Genomic DNA, 22,651 nt, shown 5'->3' with positions numbered 1-22,651 from the left:
TCACCATCTACATAAGTATCTGTATTCTTACGGGGGGTTTTTGTGTACTGTTTTGATTTTATTCTTCCCTGCCGAAGGAAACCTTTTTTTATAGCTTCCTTAACGATTTTCGCTGACTCCATGCACGTGGCGAGGTGTTCTCACGAAATGCCGCTGCTGTCCGGGACAGCCCGGAGCTGACCCTGTTCCCCCCTGCTCCGAGCCGAGGGTGGCCCAGCACGTCCCACGGGAGAGGTGGAGGGACCAGGAGGGTCTGGTGACTTCTGCTGTCTGGGAGCTGCGGCAGTCACCAGTTTTTAGGGGAAACTAGTTCTTTGATGTAGCTGTGAATATTCATGTCCCTATACATGCCACCCAGCCCTATAATCTCCGGTGTTTTGGCAGCTGCTTGAGGAACCCCCAGAGAGAAGCCTTCTGACAGCAAGAGCTGGTGGCCCTTTCCCTTGCGAGAGCTCTGCTGCCAGGCAGAAAGGCAGCACCTCTGCAGGTCTTGGGTGCTCGCCTGGATGTAGAGATGGGGGCAGGAGATTCAGTTTTAATTATTTTTTTATGTGTGCTTCAGTATGGAATAAAGAATACACTGAAAGCTCTGACAAGTGCTTATTAAGTATCACCAGCTGCATTGGTGAAAGCAAAAAGTATAAAGCAGTCTCAGCAGAAATTGTAGATTAAGTTGCCAGTGCAAACTGTTGTGTCTTTGTTCGTTAAAGGGTCACAGAGCTTAAATGCATTGTGATGCCGTTGAGTGATACAGGTGAGAGCCAAGATCAGCTCTGCCAACAAGGTAAATGCTCTTGTTTCAGAATGGCTCCATTGCTGATGAATTTGATGTTGACCTACTTGGAAATCTAATCTGCCACTTACCTCCAGCCTTTCTGCATGGCAGAATGTCCCTGAAGGCAATGGCAACAGCCCTTCCTCAGTTCAAACTCTGCCGCCAGCTCAGCCACCAGCAGAAGACTGAAATTAAATACAAGATCCTCGAGTTCTATGGGTGAGGTATTAGATGTACCGCCGTGTGAGTGCTGAGGGTTAAGCCGTGCAAATACCAGCCGGTCGCTTTGCACAGACAGAACTGCAGTGAAAACAACCCAGAGCGACTCCTGTCACCATCCGAGCTTGGGGTCTCTGCGCCCTCGAGCGAGGTTTCTGTTCTGGTGTGTAACGCGGTAGCTGTGGAACCCAGTACGAGCCCCGGGACACGCGGTCCCACGGGAACAGCAGAGAAGGGGTCGTGTTTGAGGAGCGGCCGGCAAGGAGCCTCCCTGGCGTGGCAAGGGAACGGGTGTTAGAGGCAAAGGATGGCGCAGGAATGCAAAGAATGGGAAAATGGAAGTGGGATACTGGGTGTACAGGCGCGAGGAGGGAAATCAAGCAGACTGCACGCTCCCTGGCAGTGGGAGAAGCTGGAGGGATATAAGGTTCAGCCAACCGAAGGAACAACGCAGCGGCGAGTGCGATGTCAGGAGTGACTGGGGCCAGGGGGCTGATGGAGCCACGCTGCTCTCTGTCCTGCAAAAAACAAAGCTGTCCTCTGTCTGGCAAGAATATACTGGTGTTCTCTTGCGCTGTCCCTTAGGAGTATCTTGCATTTGAAAAACGAGACTAAATGCGTAGTTTCTAACGCATCCCTCCAGCCCCAAAGCCTGTCACTGCACCTAATCGTTTTGGTTGCTCGTTCAGCTTCCTCCCAGTCATCATTTTTCTGGTAACGGAATAGCTGTATTTTCCACCAGATCCCATCCCTGCATTAATCTCAATACAGATCCATTTTACTGAATCATGTCGCACTGTGCTACGTAATATTTTATTTTATTTATTTTGAAAATATTTGTCTAATCAAAGATTCTCATAGCGGAGCAACAAAGCACATAAAGTTTTCTGTGAGAACATGCACGAAGGGATTTGTTACTATCATCATCTTCAGGCTCTTTCAGGCTAAAAATTATTTATTCGAGTGCTTTCTTAAGTCAACCACCAATGTGGTTGGCTAATATTTTTCAGATTCGTATCAAACAAAACCTGCATAGTGCTAAGCCACATACATTTTGAAAAACCCAGCACCACTCAGAACTGAACCTGAACTCAATTTTTAAGACCTGAAATTCCTAGAAATGATTTAGCATGTTATTTCAGGAGATACGGTACCTACCGCAGAACTGATCTCTCCTGCAGAAATGTCATTAGATGTGGCTCTCCGAGGTGTTAGATCTGCCTTCCATAACTCTCGACATTGCAGAGGAACGAAAGAGCAGGCAGTAAAAATAAGGAGCCAATAAGGAACGGATTTAAATCTTCTGTTCCATCCTGTCCTCCGTGTTTCTGTCCCTTCATTTTAAAAGGCAGCGTTAGCAGCAGCCTGGTGCCACTGTTACGTTCCGGGGGTGTTTAGTGAACTCCAGCTCTTCAGGGCGAGGGGGAAACTCTCCATTTCTCCATTTCTCCTCAGTGTGCAGGGATCTCCTCGTCAGAAACGCGAGCGTCCTCAGCTCCTGCTGGCATTGTGGAAAGTTACAGTTGCCCAACGCCAATGAAAAACAGACCCTGTGCACCTGAAAATAGTTAAATGTTGGAATAGAGGAGGTTTTTTTTTCATTTATAAGCAAGTACTGGCAAGTATTGCTTGCTTGAAGTATTGGGCGCGTTGGCCCTTAGGATGAGATTCTTGGGAAAAGGGTGGTTTCAGTTTTGGTTATGAGGTTTCTGCTTCTGCTTTGATACCATTTTGCAGACTGCTATTGCAGTATGAACCTGGTAGAAAAAGTGAGTTTTCTTTTAAAAAAGGAATTATTTCTCCGTGCTTGAACACTGTAATGCTAAGAATACTGTGACCGTTGCAGGAGAGAGCGCTCCATTACCCCAGTATTTGAAGGCCTTCGCTGAATATACTGAGAATTCCACTAATGCCCGATGTACGACAGGGAGATGAGAAAATGCAATCTGATGTTAATAAGCATGAATCATCACGTTGACATAGAAGTGTCCGTGTTTCCTATGCGATACAGTATAAGAAAAATACTGAAGTTTTAGTATAATTTTCATTGCAAACATTCTTTATTAATATAATTTTCCAAAATATTTCTTCAGCTCCCCAAACAACTGGACAGCTGAAACAACATCAGATGTTGGACCACTCATAGCTCTGCTGTCAAAAGGGGAATTAAACGTCCTTGCTGAAAAGGTATGTTTTTATTAGAATTTTTAAATTTCTAAAAGTTAATATTGGAATTTGTATTTGTGAATGTCATAATGCAGTCTAAATTATGTAACCTGAATGCTAAACTAGGGAAATAATTCTCTTGGCAGAGAACCATGTGTTAATGTTTCACACGTTATTGACTCCGTCAAAATTTCTGAGATTTCTTATTGAAAGTAATGGAAGTATAAACAATTATTTGCACGTGTACAATGATAATTGTATATTGCCATGTAGAAAAATAAATGGTGCGTTTATAGTGACGCAGACTCAAACATTTTTAGTACTTTACACCTTGCAGCGTTGTTTCCTCCATTCATCCGCCTTCCAACCATAAAAGTTATGTTTCTTATCCTGTTAATAATGGGATCATACTGGTCAAATTAGCATTTACTCTCGCGGCCCTTTGCCCTAGGGCCAGTGTAGCACACAGAACTGATAGCCTCAGTATTGCGCTTCGGAGTTTCTTTGCCCTCTTTAGTTCTTATAAGCTTTTAATTTTTATGTATACAAGTGAACTGTACTGGAACGGGGAATTCGTTCTTTAGCAGAAATGTGTGAGCACAGTCAGCAACTTTTCCTCAGGAGATAATGCTTTTAATTGACCAAATAGAACGGGACTCTTCGATGGAAGGGAAGGTGCCCAGCAGGGTGGGAGAGAGAGGTCAAAAAAGCCTAAAAAAGGTGGCCAGGTTAAAGTTATTTCTCATAATTTAATTGGGTCCCTATCCTCAATTCTTAGCTGGCAAGTTTAAGACAAAATGAAGTACTTTCTGTACTGCACATACTAAACCGGTGGAACTCATTGCTGCAGGAGGGTCTGGACAGGACTCCCGTCAGCGCTCAGGTGTTGCCAGAAGCCGAGAGGGCAAACCAGAGGGAGAATCACTCAGAATTTGCTTTGTTTCTAATTTTTTCCCCTTCGAACTTATGCTGTTGTGACCTTTCAGTAGCAGCCAATTTACTCTCCTCTTCTGAAACACCTGCACAAATAGGAAGGCGGCTGAGCCGTTACGAGCCCCTGCTTTGCTGAGGTCTGCACAACGCTGCCTCTGCAAGTTGATTTGTTTTGAAATGGAGAAAGAAGCCTTGTTTATTCTCTCTCTCCTTCTTTCTTTCCCTTTGAAGTTCCCCGATATCATTTTACAAATAGCACAGACGATTGGACCGCTGTCTTCAGCTGAAGAGCTTCTCTCAACTGTATTTGACTCTGTCTCCAATGGCACATCCAGCATCAACTCATCTCTCACCGGACCCGGTCGGTATTTCACCTGGTGTCTCAGAAAAGTGCCGTTTGGGGCTCTGATGGTGCAGTTCAAACAGACTTTTTCTTTCACCTTGTCATCAAATGCGTTCTGAGAAGCAGGGCAATAAAAAGTAAAGCACTGACTATCTTAAAGACGTTCAGTGTTTTAGCAAGGCCAGTGAGAGTCTTCGTCCTGTTGCCTGCAGTTGTCGCATGCATTGGACAACTGCTGAAACACTTGATGTCGTTACAGGGTGGTACCGTTCAGCATCTCCTGGAATGTTCCTGAGTGCACAGAGGAAAAAGATGAATGATTTGAATTAAACGGTTTTGTTTATTTTTACTTTCCTTTGTAATCTAAGTGAAAAGCCTTGAATTAAAAAGCCGTGAAGGGACACGCTACTGTTGTGCCAGAAGACTGCACGTAGTTAATCCTTTGCCAGACGTGAGCTGATGTTGAGTTGGCTGTTCTTAAATCTGACGCTGGTGGCACTGTGTTTTGTCTGTCCAAATGGACAGAGTTTGTTGTAATCGAAACAGTATTTTAATTAGCAGCCAAACTAATCTGTTAAAATCTCTGGTGATAAATGGATCGTTTTCTTTGTATAAGGTACATACTTTGACTATATTCTATTATTACAGTAACTATCCTTCCTCTTACTTGAAATTCACCCAGGCAGAATTTTTAAGCTATGCCATCCTGTGCCACGGAAAACCGCCCTGCTGGGGGGGGAGGCTTTTCAAAGCACTGATGGGAATTTAGACCCCAACAATTCCAAGGAGTTTGTTACTGTCTGCCTTCATGTCTTTGAAAACCTCCCGTCGGTTCTCAGCCTAACAGAACACAGTCCAAGCTCTCAGGCACCCTGAGCCACCACGGCACGCAGAGCAGCAGCTCTGCACGTCGACTGCGTGTCTCTGGGAATGGATTTGCTCCTGATAATGCTGAACTCACACGCAGAGAGAGACAGAGGGCGTTCTACAGACTTGTATTTTTGCATAGCCTGAAAGAAACCCATGGCCTCCGTTGATCAGAGTAGTCAATTATCAGACTCTAAAAAAGCAGAATCGAGCTGGTGGAATAGCAGGGCGCTAGTCCACCTGTATGCGTGAAATGCACTCTTCCTTGAACAAGTAAACCATCAGATCGTAAATCATATTTCTTTAGACATGGGCCACAGGACTAAAGGTTCAGCCCCAGGCATTTCAGGGCGCTTGTGTCTACGTGTGCCTTTTTAGGCCTCTGGATCACAACAACATGAATCCCAAAGACTTCTCTAATCAGACTAACTCATCTCCAGCGCAGTTGCAGAGCTGTCTCACCTGCGTTGCAGGACCCTTATCAACCTGCCAGTGAAGCTAATGATCTTTGTGCAAGGGCAGCTTGGCTCCAAGGCTGTGGAGGCTTTTCACTCTTCACTTGGGGTGCACGAGCTCAGCTCGGGGGAGCCTGGGGGATGAAAAATTGAAGGATCATTTGTGCTAGTCTAAGAAATACTTCTGCAGTCCAAGTGTGGTATTCAGTTTCTCTTACCAAACATAATCTTATCAATTCCACGCCACTTGCACGGTGGTTTCAATAAGGAATGAAGTTTACGTATGATTTGTAAATCGCTAGGCAAATGGGTATTGTGAAAATGGCTCTGGAATAACACTGGTGCTCTTCATGCTACCAACCTGCTGTTTTACATTTGCCACAGTCCAGCTGTGAGCTAATGTTAATAACAGTAACAATTAACAATAACAATAACAAATAACAATTACCAGTGACAGAGTTCTTACATCTATGCCTGCATCAAGACAAAAACAAAGGTGGTGCTTAAGGCGAGATGGAACACACCAGGCAAAACCCAGGACTCGTGTGTCCAAGATGCGACCAGAAAGCCATGGCAGTGCTAGAAAAAGAATTCAAGTTGCTTACCTCTGAGATGTTGTTATATATATATATAAAAAATATGTTCTTCATCAAACTATATGTGATTATATAGCAAAAGGAAGAGTGAAGTAGCATCAGATGCAGGAAGCAAAGCCAGGAGTCTAATTAGCATTTCCCTTTAATGTAACACGCCAAAGCATTTGGTGTGTTACAAATAATAAAATTAATGTTTTTTCCAAGAACACAAAATACTAGGTTTTCATGGCTTGGGGAAGGGAGCTGCATTGTGTCTGGAGGGTTGTATTTACAGGATAAAAGCTGACCTTTTGCAGAGGGGGGGTGACACAAGGCAGCCTCGGCGGAGGGCGGGAGGGGGAGAGCGGAGCATCAGCTGGTGCAGTGGAAGCTGAACAACATTTTCGTTTGCTCAACAGATTCAGTCTTTTCAGCATTCTACCCACTACTGCAGCTTCCTTTGATGCAAATAAATCCCTCCTCTGACGCCTTTCAAAGTACAAATCTACTTTGTACATCCTCGCTTTAATTTATTTTTCTGGGGGAGCTTAGCTCAGGCACAGCATCTGTGAAATTCTTGCATTTTTACAGTAGTGACCGTATCTGAAGACATGTAGGGATTATTTGGTTTACATAATTATTTAATAAGGTTTTCCTAAATTAGTGACAGGAGACAGAGCAGTAAGCAACCACATTAAGGACTCTAATTTCTGCTTTCCATCAATATTAGAGCTAGATTATGCCAACAAAGACCAGGATTTGTTAAAACACACAATGGAAACTGTCTCGTTTGATCATGCGTAGGGCTAGAACCTGACTGTAAATAAGATTTTTAAATGGAGTTTGTCAGTCCAAACAGTTCTGTTGTAAGTGAACAGCCCTCTCAGATCCTGACATTTTAACAAGGTGCTTGACATGAAGAGCAAGCACCGCACTTCACCGACACTCCCTGCTTCTGTCTTCACCTTGTTTAAATGTCAGGCAAGTCTTACAAGAAATACATCTTTGCCAGGGTATTTCAGAGTAAAAGGGCCTCTCATGTCTGTCACTTCCCCGTAGAGCGGGATTCAGGTGTGTGCTGCCAGAATGTGGAGCGGTTGATGCAGCCGCAGTGTTTTTTGTGAACAATGACACAGCTAAATGGAGTCATCCCAAAGACCTGCATTTCATTCTTACTCAGGCAGGGCTCCCAGAGGATGGTGGTTTTACCTCAGAATAAGCCCTTGCCCTGGGTTCTGATGCCTTTCGGGAATTAGACTTGAAAGAAACTTGCAAGAAATCGGCTGCTCTTATTGCACACATCCAGATTGTAGTTTTATTGTGGCATCCTGTGTTATAAATGTTCTGAGATATATGTCTGCTCCTATTTTCCAGCGTGCGCTACCTTTGGAGGACAAAGAATATAACAAATTTCTTGCAAGTTAGGCGAATTCTAGTTTTTATATCCAGGATGTTAACAATGTAAATATCTTGCAATGAAATAATTTCTTTAAATAATGAATTTATCAATATCGCATCAGCTGCAGTTAATTCATAGTCTGTCACCATCTTGAATCTTTATATTGCTTTGATTTCTTTTTTTCAGTCTCCTTGAAGAAAACTCTTGCTGTTTGAATTTTTTTTTCCAGATTGCCTGGGAACCAGAGCTCCTTCTTCAGACGAAATTATTAAATTAGTGGAAGCAAATGTCTTTTGGTCTGTTCAGGAACTGAAATGCATGGATGCAGGGACCTTTGGCAAAAATGTAGAACTTCTTGGGACCGTCTCAGGTTTTAACAGCTCCCAGCTTATTGCCTTGAAGGAAAAAGCCAAGCAGGTAACTATCCTGGCTGTGAAGGAAAATTAAATCCATAATTTGATTTGCTGTTATTGAGCTATGCAGTCCTAAAATAACTGTGCTACGTCAATGTCACCACTGCTGCAAGAATATCTATTGTTTATTGGAAAAATAATGTGAGATGGTGATAGAAGACTATTGCCCTTGCTTTAGAGTCAACAGGCAAGTCGTTCTGAGCTATCGGCAGCTGAAAAACTTAAGTGCTTTTACTTTTTAATTGCTTTTCAGTTGCTTGCTTCTCACTTTTCTTTCATAACTGAGAAGTCAGCCAGCGTGCTATAGGTTGGTGATTGGCCTGCTGAGAATTAAGCTCAGAGTGTTAAATTGTCTACATCAATGTTAAATATAGTTTACAGTGGTGTAAAACCAGACTGACTGAAAGAGACTGTTACTAGCTGAATAAAGCTCACTCTCCCACCTTCTTGTCACAGGCAGGGACAAGCCCATCAGTGGGAAATTTTAGGGAGGGGAAAAAAAAAAAAATCACACATGTCTTTACTCGGATGTTACTGGTGAGTGCAAGTTAGGGAAACACGGCAGAAAGCAGACCCCCATCTTTGCCAGGCTGTAGCTCCGTGGAGCGGGACAGGGATGTGGTCTCGGCTCTCGTCACCGCTGGCGCCTCTTTCTTTCAGGGCAGGACGCAGCTCCTCCCGAGCTCCTCAGAGAGGGCCCTGCCGGGCTCAGCCCGCGGGTGATGTCGGCGCTGCAGCAGCGGCGCAGGAGGCCGGGAGCCTCTCCTGTGCGCGCAGTGCAGGACCTGTGCTGGCTGCAGGTCAGCATGCTGCGCCTGCGGCTGACCATCAGCGAGGCGTCTGGGCTCCCCGCAGCACTGCCGTGGCCACCTGTGGGCTGGGAGGGAAGTCAGACCTTGCTGATTTCTTACACCTGGGGACTGAGAGCTCTCGCGCTCTATGGAAAGTGTCCTTAAAGATCTGCCAGCTCGGTTCTGCTCCCTTGTCCCGAGGGCAGTTTCCCAGGGGTTCCTATTGACTAACTTCTTGAGGAGCTGTGAGTTCACTTTCATAAAACTCAGGCTCCTGACTTTACTCTTCCCCTGGGCCGTATCCCTCAGGACTGCACATTCCACCTGGGCATGATCAGTGCAGCCCAGGCTGCCTCCAGCCTTGGTGTCACCAGTTAGCTTGCGTTGGTGACCAACAGGTCCAGTATCGCACCCCTCTGGTCGGGCTGTCTATTACCTGGCTTAAGAAGTTATCCCCGATGCACTCCAGGAGTCTCCCGGATTGCCGACAGCTCGCCGTGCTACTTCTCCAGCAGCTGTCGGGTCGGCTGAATTCCCCCAGCAGGACGAGAGCCTGCGGGCGCGATGGCTGCCGGAGCTGGAGTAAGGAGGCTTCGTCAATAGGCTCCCCTCGATCGGGCAGCCTGTAGCCAACACCAGCCACAAGGTTCCCTGTTACCTCTGTCTCTAATTCTTACCCACAGGCTTTCAGCCTGCTTGCGGCTGTTCTTCAGAGACAGCTCTTCACACTCTGTCCATTTCTTGATGTAGAGAGCAATCGCTGCCCCTCCTTCCTCGCCTGTCCCTTCTGAAGGGCCTGTAGCCATCGACGGCCGCACACAAGCCGTGGGATTCCTCCCACCAGCTTTCAGTAATGGCAGGTTTCAGTAAAACCAGGTCATAGCTTTCTAGCAGCACGGTGGCTTCCAGCTCCTCCTGTTTGTTGCTCATGCTGTGTGCATTGGTGTAGAGGCACTTCAGCTGGGCTGTCGGCCATGTCACCTTCTCAGAGGAACACCCCTCGATTCCTTTGAGGTACTTCACCTCAAGTGTGTTGCCCTCTTGGCTCCTGTGACCTCAGGAGCCCCTGGCTCATCTCTGTAAGACTTGGAGTGTGCTGCAGTGTAGCCAGCACAAGCTGTGGGCCCTCGCTGACACCCCGTTCCTCTAACCTCGGCGTGTGTCCCACAGCTTGCCACGGGCAAGAGATAAGGCCATCAGTGCGGTTTTTAGCAGTGAAGCTCAGCTTCCAAAACTCCTGAGCTGGAGCTGCTCAAAGAAAAGTGGGACCAACCAGATTTCCGAAAGCAGATGGTGACTCTGCAGCTCTGTCTCTGCAGCCTTGTTGCAGCAGGACGACAGCCCAGTGCAGCAAATACATCCTTCCCGAGACAGCGTCCCTCGCTCAGCACGGAGACACGTGGGTAGGAAAAGGGAAAAAATATAATCCCAGAAGAAAATAAAAACAGCGCTCATCTGACGTAGCGGGAACTACAATATTTTACAGCAGTGCAACATGATGGTCTGCCTACAGGGGGGTATCTGCTGCAGAGGAATTGCCAACGAGGCCAACGCACTCACATCCCAGTTACATTCAGCTCACAGATCCACAGGTCTGTAGTGCACTGAGTGAAAGAATATTCTGTCTGTGTGAGTGTTTGTCAGACGGGTTGCTGCTAGACAAAGGCAGGATTCCTATATGTTAATCTGCAGAATGCAACATGGTGTTACACTGGGCGTGAAGCACGAGAAATCAGCACAGGCAAAGCTTTTTGAAATTATGTGCGTAAGATGCTGTTATGTTATTAACTAAAGGGCATCTTTGATGAAAGGTTTGATTAAGCCAGCTTTAATTTCTCATAAATTGATTTCCCATAAAAGGAACTGCATGGTCCCAAACTAATTCAAAAAGTCTGTTTGTCAGATTGTGTGTTACTGAAAGAAAGAAGCTGAGCTCACTTGTAAGTGGAAGGTCTCCAAGCTCTGCGATAGCGACAGCTGTACGGATCTGTGGTCTCTAGGTGAATGAGGACAGAGGGGTGTTTCAGCTTCATCTGTCGTGTTATTTATATCATTACAGCTGAGGTTTCATCCAACACTGTTGGATAATACTATTTATGAAGTACTTCAAATTCTGTAGTTTATGACCTAGATCAGGAAAAAGACAGACGACATTTTTAACGGCATGTGTTTCATGTATCTCTTAAGCTAGAGAATTAAGAGCTTTAAAATTGGGCTAATGCTTTTTACTACTTATTTTCTTTGGAAAAGATTGAAATTTCCCAGGCTTAGACCCGTTTTCTATTTCTTTATGACATCGTAAAAGCAACATAAAAGATCTGGTGGAAACTCAGTCAGGAGGTACCGGTCCAGCAAAGCATCTCTTCACCAAATCCTTAGCCCCGAGGTCCCTCGTCGCTCCTGAGGCTGCCCTGCTGTGCGAACAGCAGAGTGTCCCCAGCTCTGCGTAAGGAGTAGCTTCTTCCAGACCTGTCCCCTTTAGAATTATAGACGTGTTGGGGTTGGAAGGGACCTTAAAGCTCATCTGCTTCCAACCCCCCTGCCCTGGGCAGGAACACCTCCCGCCAGATCAGGTTGCTCAGAGCCCCGTAAGGCCCCAGCTCAGAGCCTGGCCTTACAAACTTCCAGGGATGGGGCTCCCACCACCTCTCTGGGCCACCTGTGCCAGTGTCTTACCACCCTCATGGTGAAGAACTTCTTCCTAACGTCCAGTCTGAATTGTCCCATCTCTAGTTTTAATCCATTCCCTCTAGTCCTACCACTACCCGACATCCTAAAAAGTCCCTCCCCAGCTTTCTTGGAGGCCCCCTTAAGATACTGGTAGAACACTGTAAGGTCTCCTCAGAGCCTTCTTTTCTCCAGACTGGACAACCCCAGCTCTCTCAGTCTGTCCCCATAGGAGAGGTGCTCCAGCCCTCTGATCATCCTCGTGGCCCTTCTCTGGACACGTTCCAGCACGTCCATATCCCTCTTGTAGTAGGGGCTCTAGAAGGGGCTTGCTTTCTTTTATGCAGGTTGTACAGCTTCGTGTGTAGCTGAAGGTGCAAACACTACTTAGTAGGCCACAGCAGAGATATCCCTTCAACAAGACCTTACTAGCTTTGACCTTCCTAATTTTTTGAACAAAAGCTAAGTTGTAGCTATGCTGAAGGTGCAATAAATATTTCCATGAATCAGACTGCATGAAAGATCAACTTAGCCAAGGGCTGGGATTTTAGTTTTATTTTCCCATGTGGAGTTAGGAGCACAATCATGTACTAGAAAACTGTCATGTATTGACTGACATAAAGCTAAGTTGATGAAGCACATGAGATCTTTAAAGTGAGCTCTTTCTTTTTCCCTTTTTTTTAAATGTGTGCCTGTCTCGTTCAAGTCACTTCCTCCGGCCAAAACCCAGTGTCTCTTTTTCTGTAACGACAATTGGCCACATTCTGAGAAATACTGGCCGCTGACTACTGTATTCTGTCATTTACAACTGAATGTAATTAACAGTTTTGGCCTCTGCAAATTCAGCTCTTGATGTACTTTCATAATTCCTTTTTCCTGAAATCAAAATTTTCTTAGGGCTGATCCGTGACAGCTTTTGAGTGACTGTATTTATATCACAGATAAAGTTAAAAGCAGTGGATTTGTCAGTTTAAACACACTGGTACTGGTTTAGAAAAGCCCCTGCTTATTTTTTTGTTTTTACAGAGCTTTACAGATTTAACTGTATCTCTGCAAACATATTTAAATTATTATTTTTTTTTATATCGTATGCACACAAACTAGAAATCAGAACTTTAGGAATTGGCTATTTGTCTGTATTACCCGATTCTCTACTTTGATTTCTGCTTCCCTCGCCAATGACCGAGCCAGAACGACAGGTCACCAGAGCAACTGGAAGTCCCTCCACGGAGCGGCTGCGGGAGGCGCAGAAGCCTGGCTGGTCCAGGGGCTGCTTTCGCGGTCATGCTGGAACAGTGTGGATCTCGGCACAGACTCACATTTTTATTGCTTTTAGTGGTACTCGCTCCTACAGCAGCACTTCTAGCAGTCCCTGCTCTGACTTATCAACAAGCTCGAGCTGCGCAAATTGCAGCATTTTTAGATAAACTGAGCATTATTAGTGTAGAACCTCGAAATCTTTCACAATACCTAAGCCCTGCCTTTTGTGCGCAGAGGCATGCTTCGGGCATTGCCACTTTGAAACCAGGGGGTTTGAGAACGGTCTACGTAGAGGAAGATTCATAATGATCTCACAGACATTAATGAATTTCTTCCAAAGGTGTGGGGATCGCTGCCAGGCTGGAAGAGTTATCATATTGTGTCCCTGGGCCGCATCGCTCTGGCACTCACCGAGCACGAAATCGAAGAGCTGGATTTGCGTTCTGTGGACACCATTTCTGCACTGGGTCAGCAGAGGGAATGGACTCCTACCCAGGTAAGTGTGTTACTGAAGGTACTGCTGGTGAAAGGCGCTGGATTCAGGCCCTTTGGGACTGAGGTCCCGGATTGCCCAGGAAATGGTTACAGCAACGCACAGTGCTGCTGCTCTGGGCTGAGAGCCCAGGCAGGTTGGTGGCCACGGGCGTCTGCCTGGCTGCTGGCTCCTCGTGGAGGTGGCCAAGGGCACATCAGTTACCGTCAGTTGTGGTGGTGACTAGTGTATTCTTTAGCGCTTGCCCACCAAGTAGCGGAAAGGTCAGCAGCTCCTCTCAGGGCGGCCCCAGGACAGACCGTGCTGCCAGGGGACGTTAGCCCTTCCTCACGACCAGTAGTCACTGGAGAGGCCGTGTGCCCCCAGCACCAGCAGCCACTGCTCTAGAAGCCTAACTTGTTAGCAAATATGCTCCGTTCCTCTTCCTTTCCTTGATTAACGTCTAGTTACGTCGATGGGACTTTCATTATAAGAGCTAAAAGCGTACGTGCAGCTGGCAGCATATTGCTGGCTCCGTGGCCCATTCCGTGAGGGCTCCTCAGCTGCACACGTGCTGGCGTGGTGGCAGCCAGCCTTGGCGGGATGTCACAAATCTGTTTAATAGATTCTTGTTCTGAGGAGCACCATCAGAAGGAAGCACTCGTGAGGGTTTTGTACAATACTAGTTGGCTTTTGATGTTCCCTGCTGTCAGTAAGAATAGATGGTTAAAAGAGATTCATCCTGCTGAGCTTCAGTGGTCTAAAAGCTGGGCAGCTAGTTTAAGCTAGTCATTAAGTCTCAGCATTGTGGATAGATTAGGAAATCTTGGAAGATGCTTGTTTCTTTCACTGACTTTGGAGGATGCCTTGGTGACAGGCTTAAGCTAGACACAGTTTTAAAATGCTTAGTTTAGGATGAGCACCGTCCTAAACAACTTAGGCTTGCAAAGGCGTTTTGGCACCAATATCCCATTTATATCCGGAAATTAATCCTAAGCACAGGTCACCGCCTATGTATGACACTTAAATAAGACAAGATAACCTGAGTATTAGAAAAACTAAAAATTTCTTACTGATGCCCTTGAGTAACGTATGTTTTCTTCTAGCAATTAATTGACTGGGGCAGTTCTGCGAGGGGATCCCACGCCCCTTTCTTCTGGTGAAGCGTTTCCTCCTGACCCGGCAGAAGGGGCACAAAGTGCTTTCAACACTTGCCCTTGGGAAGTGTTTGTGCAGCAGTGCCCTGTCCGAGCGTCACATGTAGGTGGTGACAGTGCTCCTCCTGAAGGCCACAGCAAAACTCCAAGTAATTACATTGGGGAGGCTCAGGATTATATATGGTCCATGGCTTCTGATAAGATTTTGAGCTTCTAGTAACAAAACCTTCAATTATATTCACGCTGTTCATGCGTAATATCTTACTGCTTTTGCAGGCAAGATCTATTTTGCAAGGTTTTCTGGAAGACTCTGGCCAGACGATCAGTACGCTAAAAAGCTTTGACTTGGTTGGATTAGGAGCTATTCTTTGTGCTTTGAACTCCACAGAAATCATGTCCGTAAGGACTGCTGAATTCAGGTACTTCATTTAATACTTAATGAAATATGCATTAGTATCCCTATTGATAAAATTTATTGTGCAATTTGTTTTCCTTCAAGATTTCCAGAGCCTAAAGAACATTATTTTACATTTTAAATGCTTTTAGAAAGGCAATAACTGTTACGAAAGACGTACACTAGTTGTTTAAAATACATTCTATTTTGGGTTTCCTCTGCCATTTATATCCCACCATTTCAGCATTGCACTGAGAAACCCAGGTTTTTGCTCAAAGCATTCAGCATTTGTATGCAATTTGTGTACATGTATTTCAAACTGAAAATGGGTTTACAGCAGACTAGGTGTATTCCCGGCATATTTAGTATTGCAGGTAGTTGCAGCACGTAACGTTAACCTCGTTGCCCTTCGCAGCGCTGCGGTTGCAAGAGTTGGCCTGTTGTTTTGTAGCAGCCCTGTTCTGCGGCAGTTTAAGAAGATGGCAGAGTCTGTGTTCGGAACTGCTGCCGGCTGGAACGGCTCTGTTTTACAGGAAATCGGTACTATAGCAGGTAACAAAACTCAGACTCCGGGCGGTGATGGTTCTGAAGCACTGTTATTAAGCGTTAAAGACAGGTTCGCATAGCAGTGCCTTTTTCTAGACTGGCAAAAGACGTGTCTTCAGAGAGGAGTCACCTGCAGGGATGGACACGCAGCACTTTCGTTAGCACTAAGGAAAAGTCGTGGTGTTCTCTGTAAGGATCTCTGAACGTGCTCAAGCCGACCGCGGGGAGCGCAGCCTGCAGTCATTCGGGTCCTGTAAGGTGGGAAGGGTAAATCAAGGAGGGCACGACCACCCCGTGTTTCAGCCCCCGCCGCGACAGGAGCGCGCTGCTGGGCCGGGGCAGCCGGCGGCTGAGGGAGCGTCGTGAGCAGCTGCCCAGGGAGCGCGAGGGCGGCCAGCCTGGAGCGGTGCCTCTCCAGAGCGCTCCCACAGCCACCGAGGCTTCCTCGGACAGAGGTCACACGGCTTTGTTCAGGGAATTTTCCCCTCGATTGATTAACTGCACGTTGAGCGCTCATAAATTTTAGCATCCCCGATGCCTGGGGCTTCCACGCAATGGGATGATTCCAGGCTGTGAGTACCTAATGGGTGAGGAACAACTCCCCTTGCACGCTCGTGCTCCCCAGTCTGGCCGCAGAAGAGGCTGTGAACAAGCATTCCCTGATAACACCGCTTATGATTTCACTGATTTTATAATTTTCTCTTTTCCGAGATAAAGTGACTCCAGTAGAGTACATTCCATACCAATGGTTAAAGTCAGATGATTTGTAATGTTGGAATACAATGAAAGAAGCAAATCAAAAAAAGAACCGGTATCTTTCTCCACAACATCCAGGAGTAAACCATTTATTAGATATTTTGTATAAATGCTTAATTTTATTAGCCTAAAAATAAATCTAACAAAAAGAATATTAATGAAGTTTTGTTCCTATTGGTTTTTTTCACTTTTTTTAGGTGGTTTGAATGAGGATGAACTGAAAGCTCTTGATAAAAACTTGATGCCATATTTCCAGCCAACAGCAGTAAGATGTATACCTCCTGAAATTTTCCAAGTAAGAGCTCAATTACTGAAGAAGTAACCAAACTTCTATCATTTTTACTCTAGTATAAATAAAATGTAGCACTGATTTATAGCTTGGGTTTGGGTTTCAACAAGAATTTTTCTACGGTGTGTTAAGTGAGAGGCAGTCAAGGATTGGAAACATTAACTTTCAGCTGTACCATCTGTATTTTGATGCCCGTAAAATATGCTAGACAAGCTTTATTTATGCTTCAGAATGCGTACCAAGGAAAAAGCAAAGATCTAGGGTCAGAAATCAGGGGATGGACTCCCTCTTTCTTCCGACACTGTATTCAGATTTGAGGGGTTTTTTTTTCTCTGTTTATTAACATTTGCAAGGATGCTATCATAGCTACAAATTTCTCTGCTGACTATATAGGAGCTTTTTTATTATCCTAAAATCTGACAACATTCTCCTGAGCTGGCTCTGAAAAACAGATTGTACAGGCAGATACAGATCACAAAGGAATTACATCTAATTACAGCCTCTCTGAACGTGGACCAGAAATTAGAACATGGGTCTTGAGATCATTGCCCCAGACTTCAGGTGACTTGGTGACAAGATTAATGTTCTGCCGAGGCTGGTCGCTTTCGGATGCTCGGCAAGCAATGAAGTTGTGGACGGATGAGCTAAACGGATAGTTAACGGTGTCAGCTTCCATAAAAGAGAAAAACTCCTTGAACGCGACTGTTCTGCCCAGTACCGCTGACAGTTTATATAAGCTTGAAACGTCCTTAGCGAAACTATTTCTTTGAAAAACAGGCAAAACTGAAGATGTATGGCATCTTGTAGAATTTCTTTCAAATAGCATATGTTCTGTTAGTAAGAGTAGTAATGATACTACAAAATGTGCTTAACGAGTAACAGGGGACCTTCTCGAAAAGTTTTCTGTATTTTAAAGATTCAGAGCAGGTTTTGGTGTTACCCAAGTTCTGTGTAACTTCATTTTGCAGCTGTATACCTTATTCAGATTTTTATTTATGAAAAATTACATTGTATTATGGACTTTAGTTGAGTTAAGAAGAGACTCGATTAAAAAATTTCCGGACCTGTAGGCATTTACATGAGTTTACTCAGTTTAAAAGAGAACACCGTTTGGCAGACAATGAAAAATCAGGAAGGGTTTGTTCCACTGCCTGACCTACAGGGAACTTAGTTGTAAAGTAGAATCTGGACGGAGAATTGTTGCAGCAAAGAAGGCTTGTTGTGTAGGGGGGCTGGCGTTCTTGTGACTGCAGAATGTTCACGAGAATCAAAGCAATCCAGCGTGCCCAATACGTGCAGGCTCTACAGACTGGTTAATTGCTATGTGATGTAAGATAATTACTGTAAGATTATGAATGCCAGGTTTCATTTTTAAACACAAGTTTTAACGTAACCAAACTTGGAAGATTTTTGATCTAAAAGAGAAAATTGAATAATGAGATTAAAGCATGGGGTTTTTTTTCATCTCTTTGCTCTGCCGCTAACTCTAATTAAAGGTCAAACATAGGTTCAAGTGAGGTTGCTTGGGAGCAGATGTAAAAGGAAATAAATGAAAACACAAGAGGATGCACACTGTCATCAGTCTTTGAACAGATCAGAAAAAAGTGGCTGGAGAATTAAACTCCAGCAGTTTACTGAGGAAGCGTCCAACACAGCGGTGGCACAGAAGGCTGCTCAAGCTTCCTGTCAGACCCCAGCAGCAAAGAGCCGGGAGAGGGACAGATGAGTGGTCAGTGAAGTAAAAGAATGCAGAGGATTTCTGTTACGCTCTGTTGAACTCTCGTGTAGCAACACAATGTTGAAGGCTACTTCCCCTCGTTCCAAACGCAAGACAGTGTGACTTCTGATTCCTTACCTGCCTTATTTAATTGAGAGCCGAAACAAATTTTTCTGTCTTTTATTCCTCCCAGGCACTGTCCCCAGAGCAAATAGCAAACCTGGGCCCTGAAAACGCCGCTGCAGTTACCAGATCACAGCGTGAGCATCTGAATGGGCCGCAGCTCCAGAGCCTTCAGCTGGCGCTGGATGGAGCCCAGAGCAGCGCCCCGGAGACAGAGAAGGACGACGGCATGCCCCAGGTGGGGCAGACCCCGGCCCCCGGCGGTGAGTGCAGCTCTGCCCCACGCACACCCCTGGGGACAGACCCCGTCCCCCGACGGTGAGTGCAGCTCTGCCCCACGCACACCCCCGGGGACAGACCCCAGCCCCAAGCGGTGAGTGCAGCTCTGCCCCACGCACACCCCCGGGGACAGACCCCGTCCCCCGACGGTGAGTGCAGCTCTGCCCCACGCACACCCCCGGGGACAGACCCCGTCCCCCAACGGTGAGTGCAGCTCTGCCCCACGCACACCCCCGGGGACAGACCCCAGCCCCAAGCGGTGAGTGCAGCTCTGCCCCACGCACACCCCCGGGGACAGACCCCGTCCCCCGACGGTGAGTGCAGCTCTGCCCCACGCACACCCCCGGGGACAGACCCCGTCCCCCGACGGTGAGTGCAGCTCTGCCCCACGCACACCCCCGGGGACAGACCCCGTCCCCCGACGGTGAGTGCAGCTCTGCCCCACGCACACCCCCGGGGACAGACCCCGTCCCCCGACGGTGAGTGCAGCTCTGCCCCACGCACACCCCCGGGGACAGACCCCATCCCCTGGCGGTGAGTGCAGCTCTGCCCCACGCACACCCCCGGGGACAGACCCCATCCCCTGGCGGTGAGTGCAGCTCTGCCCCACGCACACCCCTGGGGACAGACCCCATCCCCTGGCGGTGAGTGCAGCTCTGCCCCACGCACACCCCCGGGGACAGACCCCGTCCCCCAACGGTGAGTGCAGCTCTGCCCCACGCACACCCCCGGGGACAGACCCCAGCCCCAAGCGGTGAGTGCAGCTCTGCCCCACGCACACCCCTGGGCGAGTGCAGACCCGCAGCACCACCAGGACCAGACCTGGGTTTTGAAGGGGGAGGTGCAGTCAGTTTTCTAACTAGCTTTTTAACTCATGCCTCAAATCACATGCCAGACCACGACAAACAGCAAGGGTGTTGTTGGATTTACCCACAGCAAGAGGTAACAGAGGAAGATTGTCAGATGGCATTAGCAGCTGTACGCTGCTGTAGCATTACACCATGCTAAGCGCTAGCTTGTGTAAACTGTGGCCTGAAACAGTGAGCTTTTCCCTCTCCTTCTTTGCCATATTCATTGCCTAAATTTAAGGCAGGATTCTCCATCTCTGGACCTTCAGATCACAACCTTTACCTGCAGCAGAACCTTGTTTGCAGAGCTGCAAGTGAGAAAGGAGTGGGTTAGCATCTTTATCCAGACTGTAGAAACCCCTTGAACTGTTTTTCCTGCTGTTCCCGCCCTGTTTGGAATTAAACCCTATTAGTGCCTATGCGTCAGTGGTTTAACATCTTACCTCTGCATATTGCAGTCTATGCTGGGCAAGTCATGCTGGCAGGTGCGTTAGTGGCCGTTCTACGAGTGAGATTTTGCACATAGTCAAGCCAACGTTGAGAACTTATCCCTGTTGGACAGCAAATATTGTTGCTTCCAGTGACACCAGTGAGACATAAGCTGTTGAAGAAGAGAGAGGGATGTTGAGGTGCTAAAATAGGAGACAGGAGGACTAAACTGCTGTGATGCCGGTGCTGTAATCAGAGCAGAGCTGCCCAGCAGCAGCTGAGCGGTGCTCGCGGCCCGGCTGCCTGGCGCGGGGGACCTGTTCCCTCGGCAGATGTGCCAACGGGAGGAGTTTCCTGGGTAAAGATCAGCTGAGCTCTTGAGCTTCTCATTTATTATTCCTCTCTGCAGTGAGCACCACCCCTACGAAATGCTTCTGTTCGCAGCTGTGTGTGTAACCTGGTAGGGACCATTCTGACCAGTGTCGTCTTTTCTGCAGCTGAATGTAATTAAGAGTCAAATGCTAGGAGTTGCTGCACCTCTTTGGGTTGGTGTAGATAAGACTGTACTAGACCTGAACTGTATCGTGACACTAAGACTTAATGATTTCTGCTTTCCAGGTGCTCCTTGTTTGAGTGGCTTCAGCATCTGGTTGTGCGCTGCACTTACGCTGCACCTGCCTTTCTGAGTCCACGACTGTTAGGCTTGAGGTAAGTTATATTTTCAATAAGAGGTAGCTTTATAACAGAAACATAGTTCACCTGTAACAGCGAACACCACAGGGGGAAGGACTGCGGGACCCCCTTCCTGCTTTGAATACAGAGAGAACAATTGCTGAATAATTTTTCTGTATTACAAAGGTGTCTTGTACTTCTATTAGACTAGCTTAGAATCTACTCAAGGGGAAACAACTTTATCTTATCTTTACCGTAAAGCCAACCTTAACGAAAGTATATTTAAAATTCCATGTAACACCAATCCATTACTGCATTGTTATTTGGAACATGTTGTTAGTATTAATCTGTATTTTGCCTGTTACAGTCTATTGATTAGATTTTATTCCACAACTGCTTTGATAATCTCCAGTTAAAAGAATGTTGACATTAACTTTAACTGGATTTTAGCATTTTGACAGGCTAAAATTTAACGAGAGCATTGGTGGGCTTAAGGTATGAATTCCAATTAAGCAAACTAAGTGCTTAAGTGTTCTTAGTGTTTAAGACTAAGTGCAAATCAACGTATGTCAAAAGGCTTAGTATTTTTCTTCGCTTTCTGATTTTCAGTGTCCCGTAGCTTACAGAGGAGACGCTAGAGATAAAGAGCCACAGCTCAACGTGAGCAGTAGAATCAAGAGGCTCCGAGATGCCTGAGTGCAAAGTGGTTCATTTCTTAACACCTTCGTCTGCCATCATGATGTGAAGTATCCCTTTTCCCTACCTTTACCATTAACAAGTTACACAGGATCCCTCCAAATACTTCAGACAAATTTCAGAACTGGAAATGGCTTATTTGTCTCATAAGAAAACCACTGGAAGATACACTTACGTGCTGGGGAGGAGCCTGAACGACCCAAGGGACACGTGGCAGGCGACTGTGACTTGGAGGCTGATGCATTGTACACACCCGGTGCTTTTTACATCGGCTGATTTGTTCTCCCTGTGGTATCCATCTGTTGGGGTTTCTTCTTGTTTTCTGAGTGTACGTTCCTCCGGACAGAGGCGATCCTTCTGCGTGACGTAGTAGAAACCGTACTAAAAGTTACTGCTCTTGCAATAAAATAACTTCATCTCCGGGCTGCTGGTTTAAATCCTGCTCAGATAAGAAGTGATGACGTGTTCTTACAGCGTAAGCACCTGTACAAAATGTAGTTCCCCATGGCTGTATGTATCAACCCAGAACTGTTGACACAGAGGGGATTGGCAATACTGTTAGCATTTCACGCGACAAAACGTGCCATGGAAACCTGCTTATGTTCACCAGGAGATGGTCCCTTCACTTCAGGCGGGGCCGAGGCACTCGACTGCGAGTGGTGAGGGGAAGCTGCTCTCTGGGTCTGCGTACTACTGGGACTGTCAGCACAGCACTTTCCACAAGCTTTGTAATAACTAATTTCTCATAATTGTAAACCACAAATATTTTCATGTGTTTTATCAACACATGGCTTACGTGTCTACTGTTTTCCATGCCACACCTCAGTATTTTAAACAATGGAAAAAACAGATTTATTAAAAATCCTCTGCATGTAAACTTACATTTTGATGTCATTAATATGATTTTATGCCGAGAACGCATGGTACCGTTTTCCATTTTGCCATTGCACAAGTCTATCTTTTCTAGACTAAAAAAAGCAATGCATAGATGTAAAAGTTTAGCTTTTTCATTGAGGGCGGTACGGTAGTAAATGCCTCTCAAACTTTTATTTGTATTTCTTTATGGCAAACATTACATCTAGCTTCACAGCGCTGAAAGCAGAACAGAGCTGCGGTAGAGGTGCGGCCGAGGGGCAGCCGGAGGGAGGGCAGAGGCCTGTGCTGGGGAAGGTGAGCATCGGCCGTCGCTGCTGCTGGGAGTGGGGGTCCCAGCCCAGTCCCGCACGTTCCGTAACTCCTGCGGCGGCAGGAGTCGGGCTGATTTTCAGGGCTTTGTTACTGGCAAAGCAGGCAGTGCGAGCGCGGCCGCTTTTCACCCCCCCGGTTCCCGCTCCCCGTTCAGCGATCTGCTGCTCTCGCAACTGCCTTTGCTGTAACGAACCCTGGCAAGTGCGAGGTGACCTTACAGAC

The 22,651-nt window shown here is 46.5% G+C and overlaps 1 protein-coding gene across 2 annotated transcripts in view; it reads left to right on the top strand.

Annotated features, from left to right (window-relative positions):
- OTOA (otoancorin) overlaps positions 1 to 22,071 on the top strand; it is a 29,243-nt gene extending 7,172 nt beyond the window's left edge. The window contains exons 9-19 of one of the 2 annotated variants that reach the window (XM_063344824.1): positions 804 to 994; positions 3,088 to 3,181; positions 4,325 to 4,454; positions 7,962 to 8,149; positions 13,204 to 13,359; positions 14,769 to 14,911; positions 15,302 to 15,438; positions 16,386 to 16,483; positions 18,388 to 18,580; positions 20,492 to 20,581; positions 21,155 to 22,071. In XM_063344824.1, coding sequence (XP_063200894.1) covers positions 804 to 994; positions 3,088 to 3,181; positions 4,325 to 4,454; positions 7,962 to 8,149; positions 13,204 to 13,359; positions 14,769 to 14,911; positions 15,302 to 15,438; positions 16,386 to 16,483; positions 18,388 to 18,580; positions 20,492 to 20,559 — 1,398 coding nt within the window. In that variant the 3' untranslated portion in view covers positions 20,560 to 20,581; positions 21,155 to 22,071. The other variant, XM_063344826.1, reaches the window with a different exon arrangement.
- Positions 22,072 to 22,651: the final 580 nt, after the last annotated feature.

The sequence above is a fragment of the Chroicocephalus ridibundus genome, chromosome 8 (assembly GCF_963924245.1).
Source record: "Chroicocephalus ridibundus chromosome 8, bChrRid1.1, whole genome shotgun sequence".
Taxonomy (NCBI): domain Eukaryota; kingdom Metazoa; phylum Chordata; class Aves; order Charadriiformes; family Laridae; genus Chroicocephalus; species Chroicocephalus ridibundus.
Note: the sequence above shows the minus strand (reverse complement) of the source record. Positions and strands in the feature narration are given on the sequence as shown.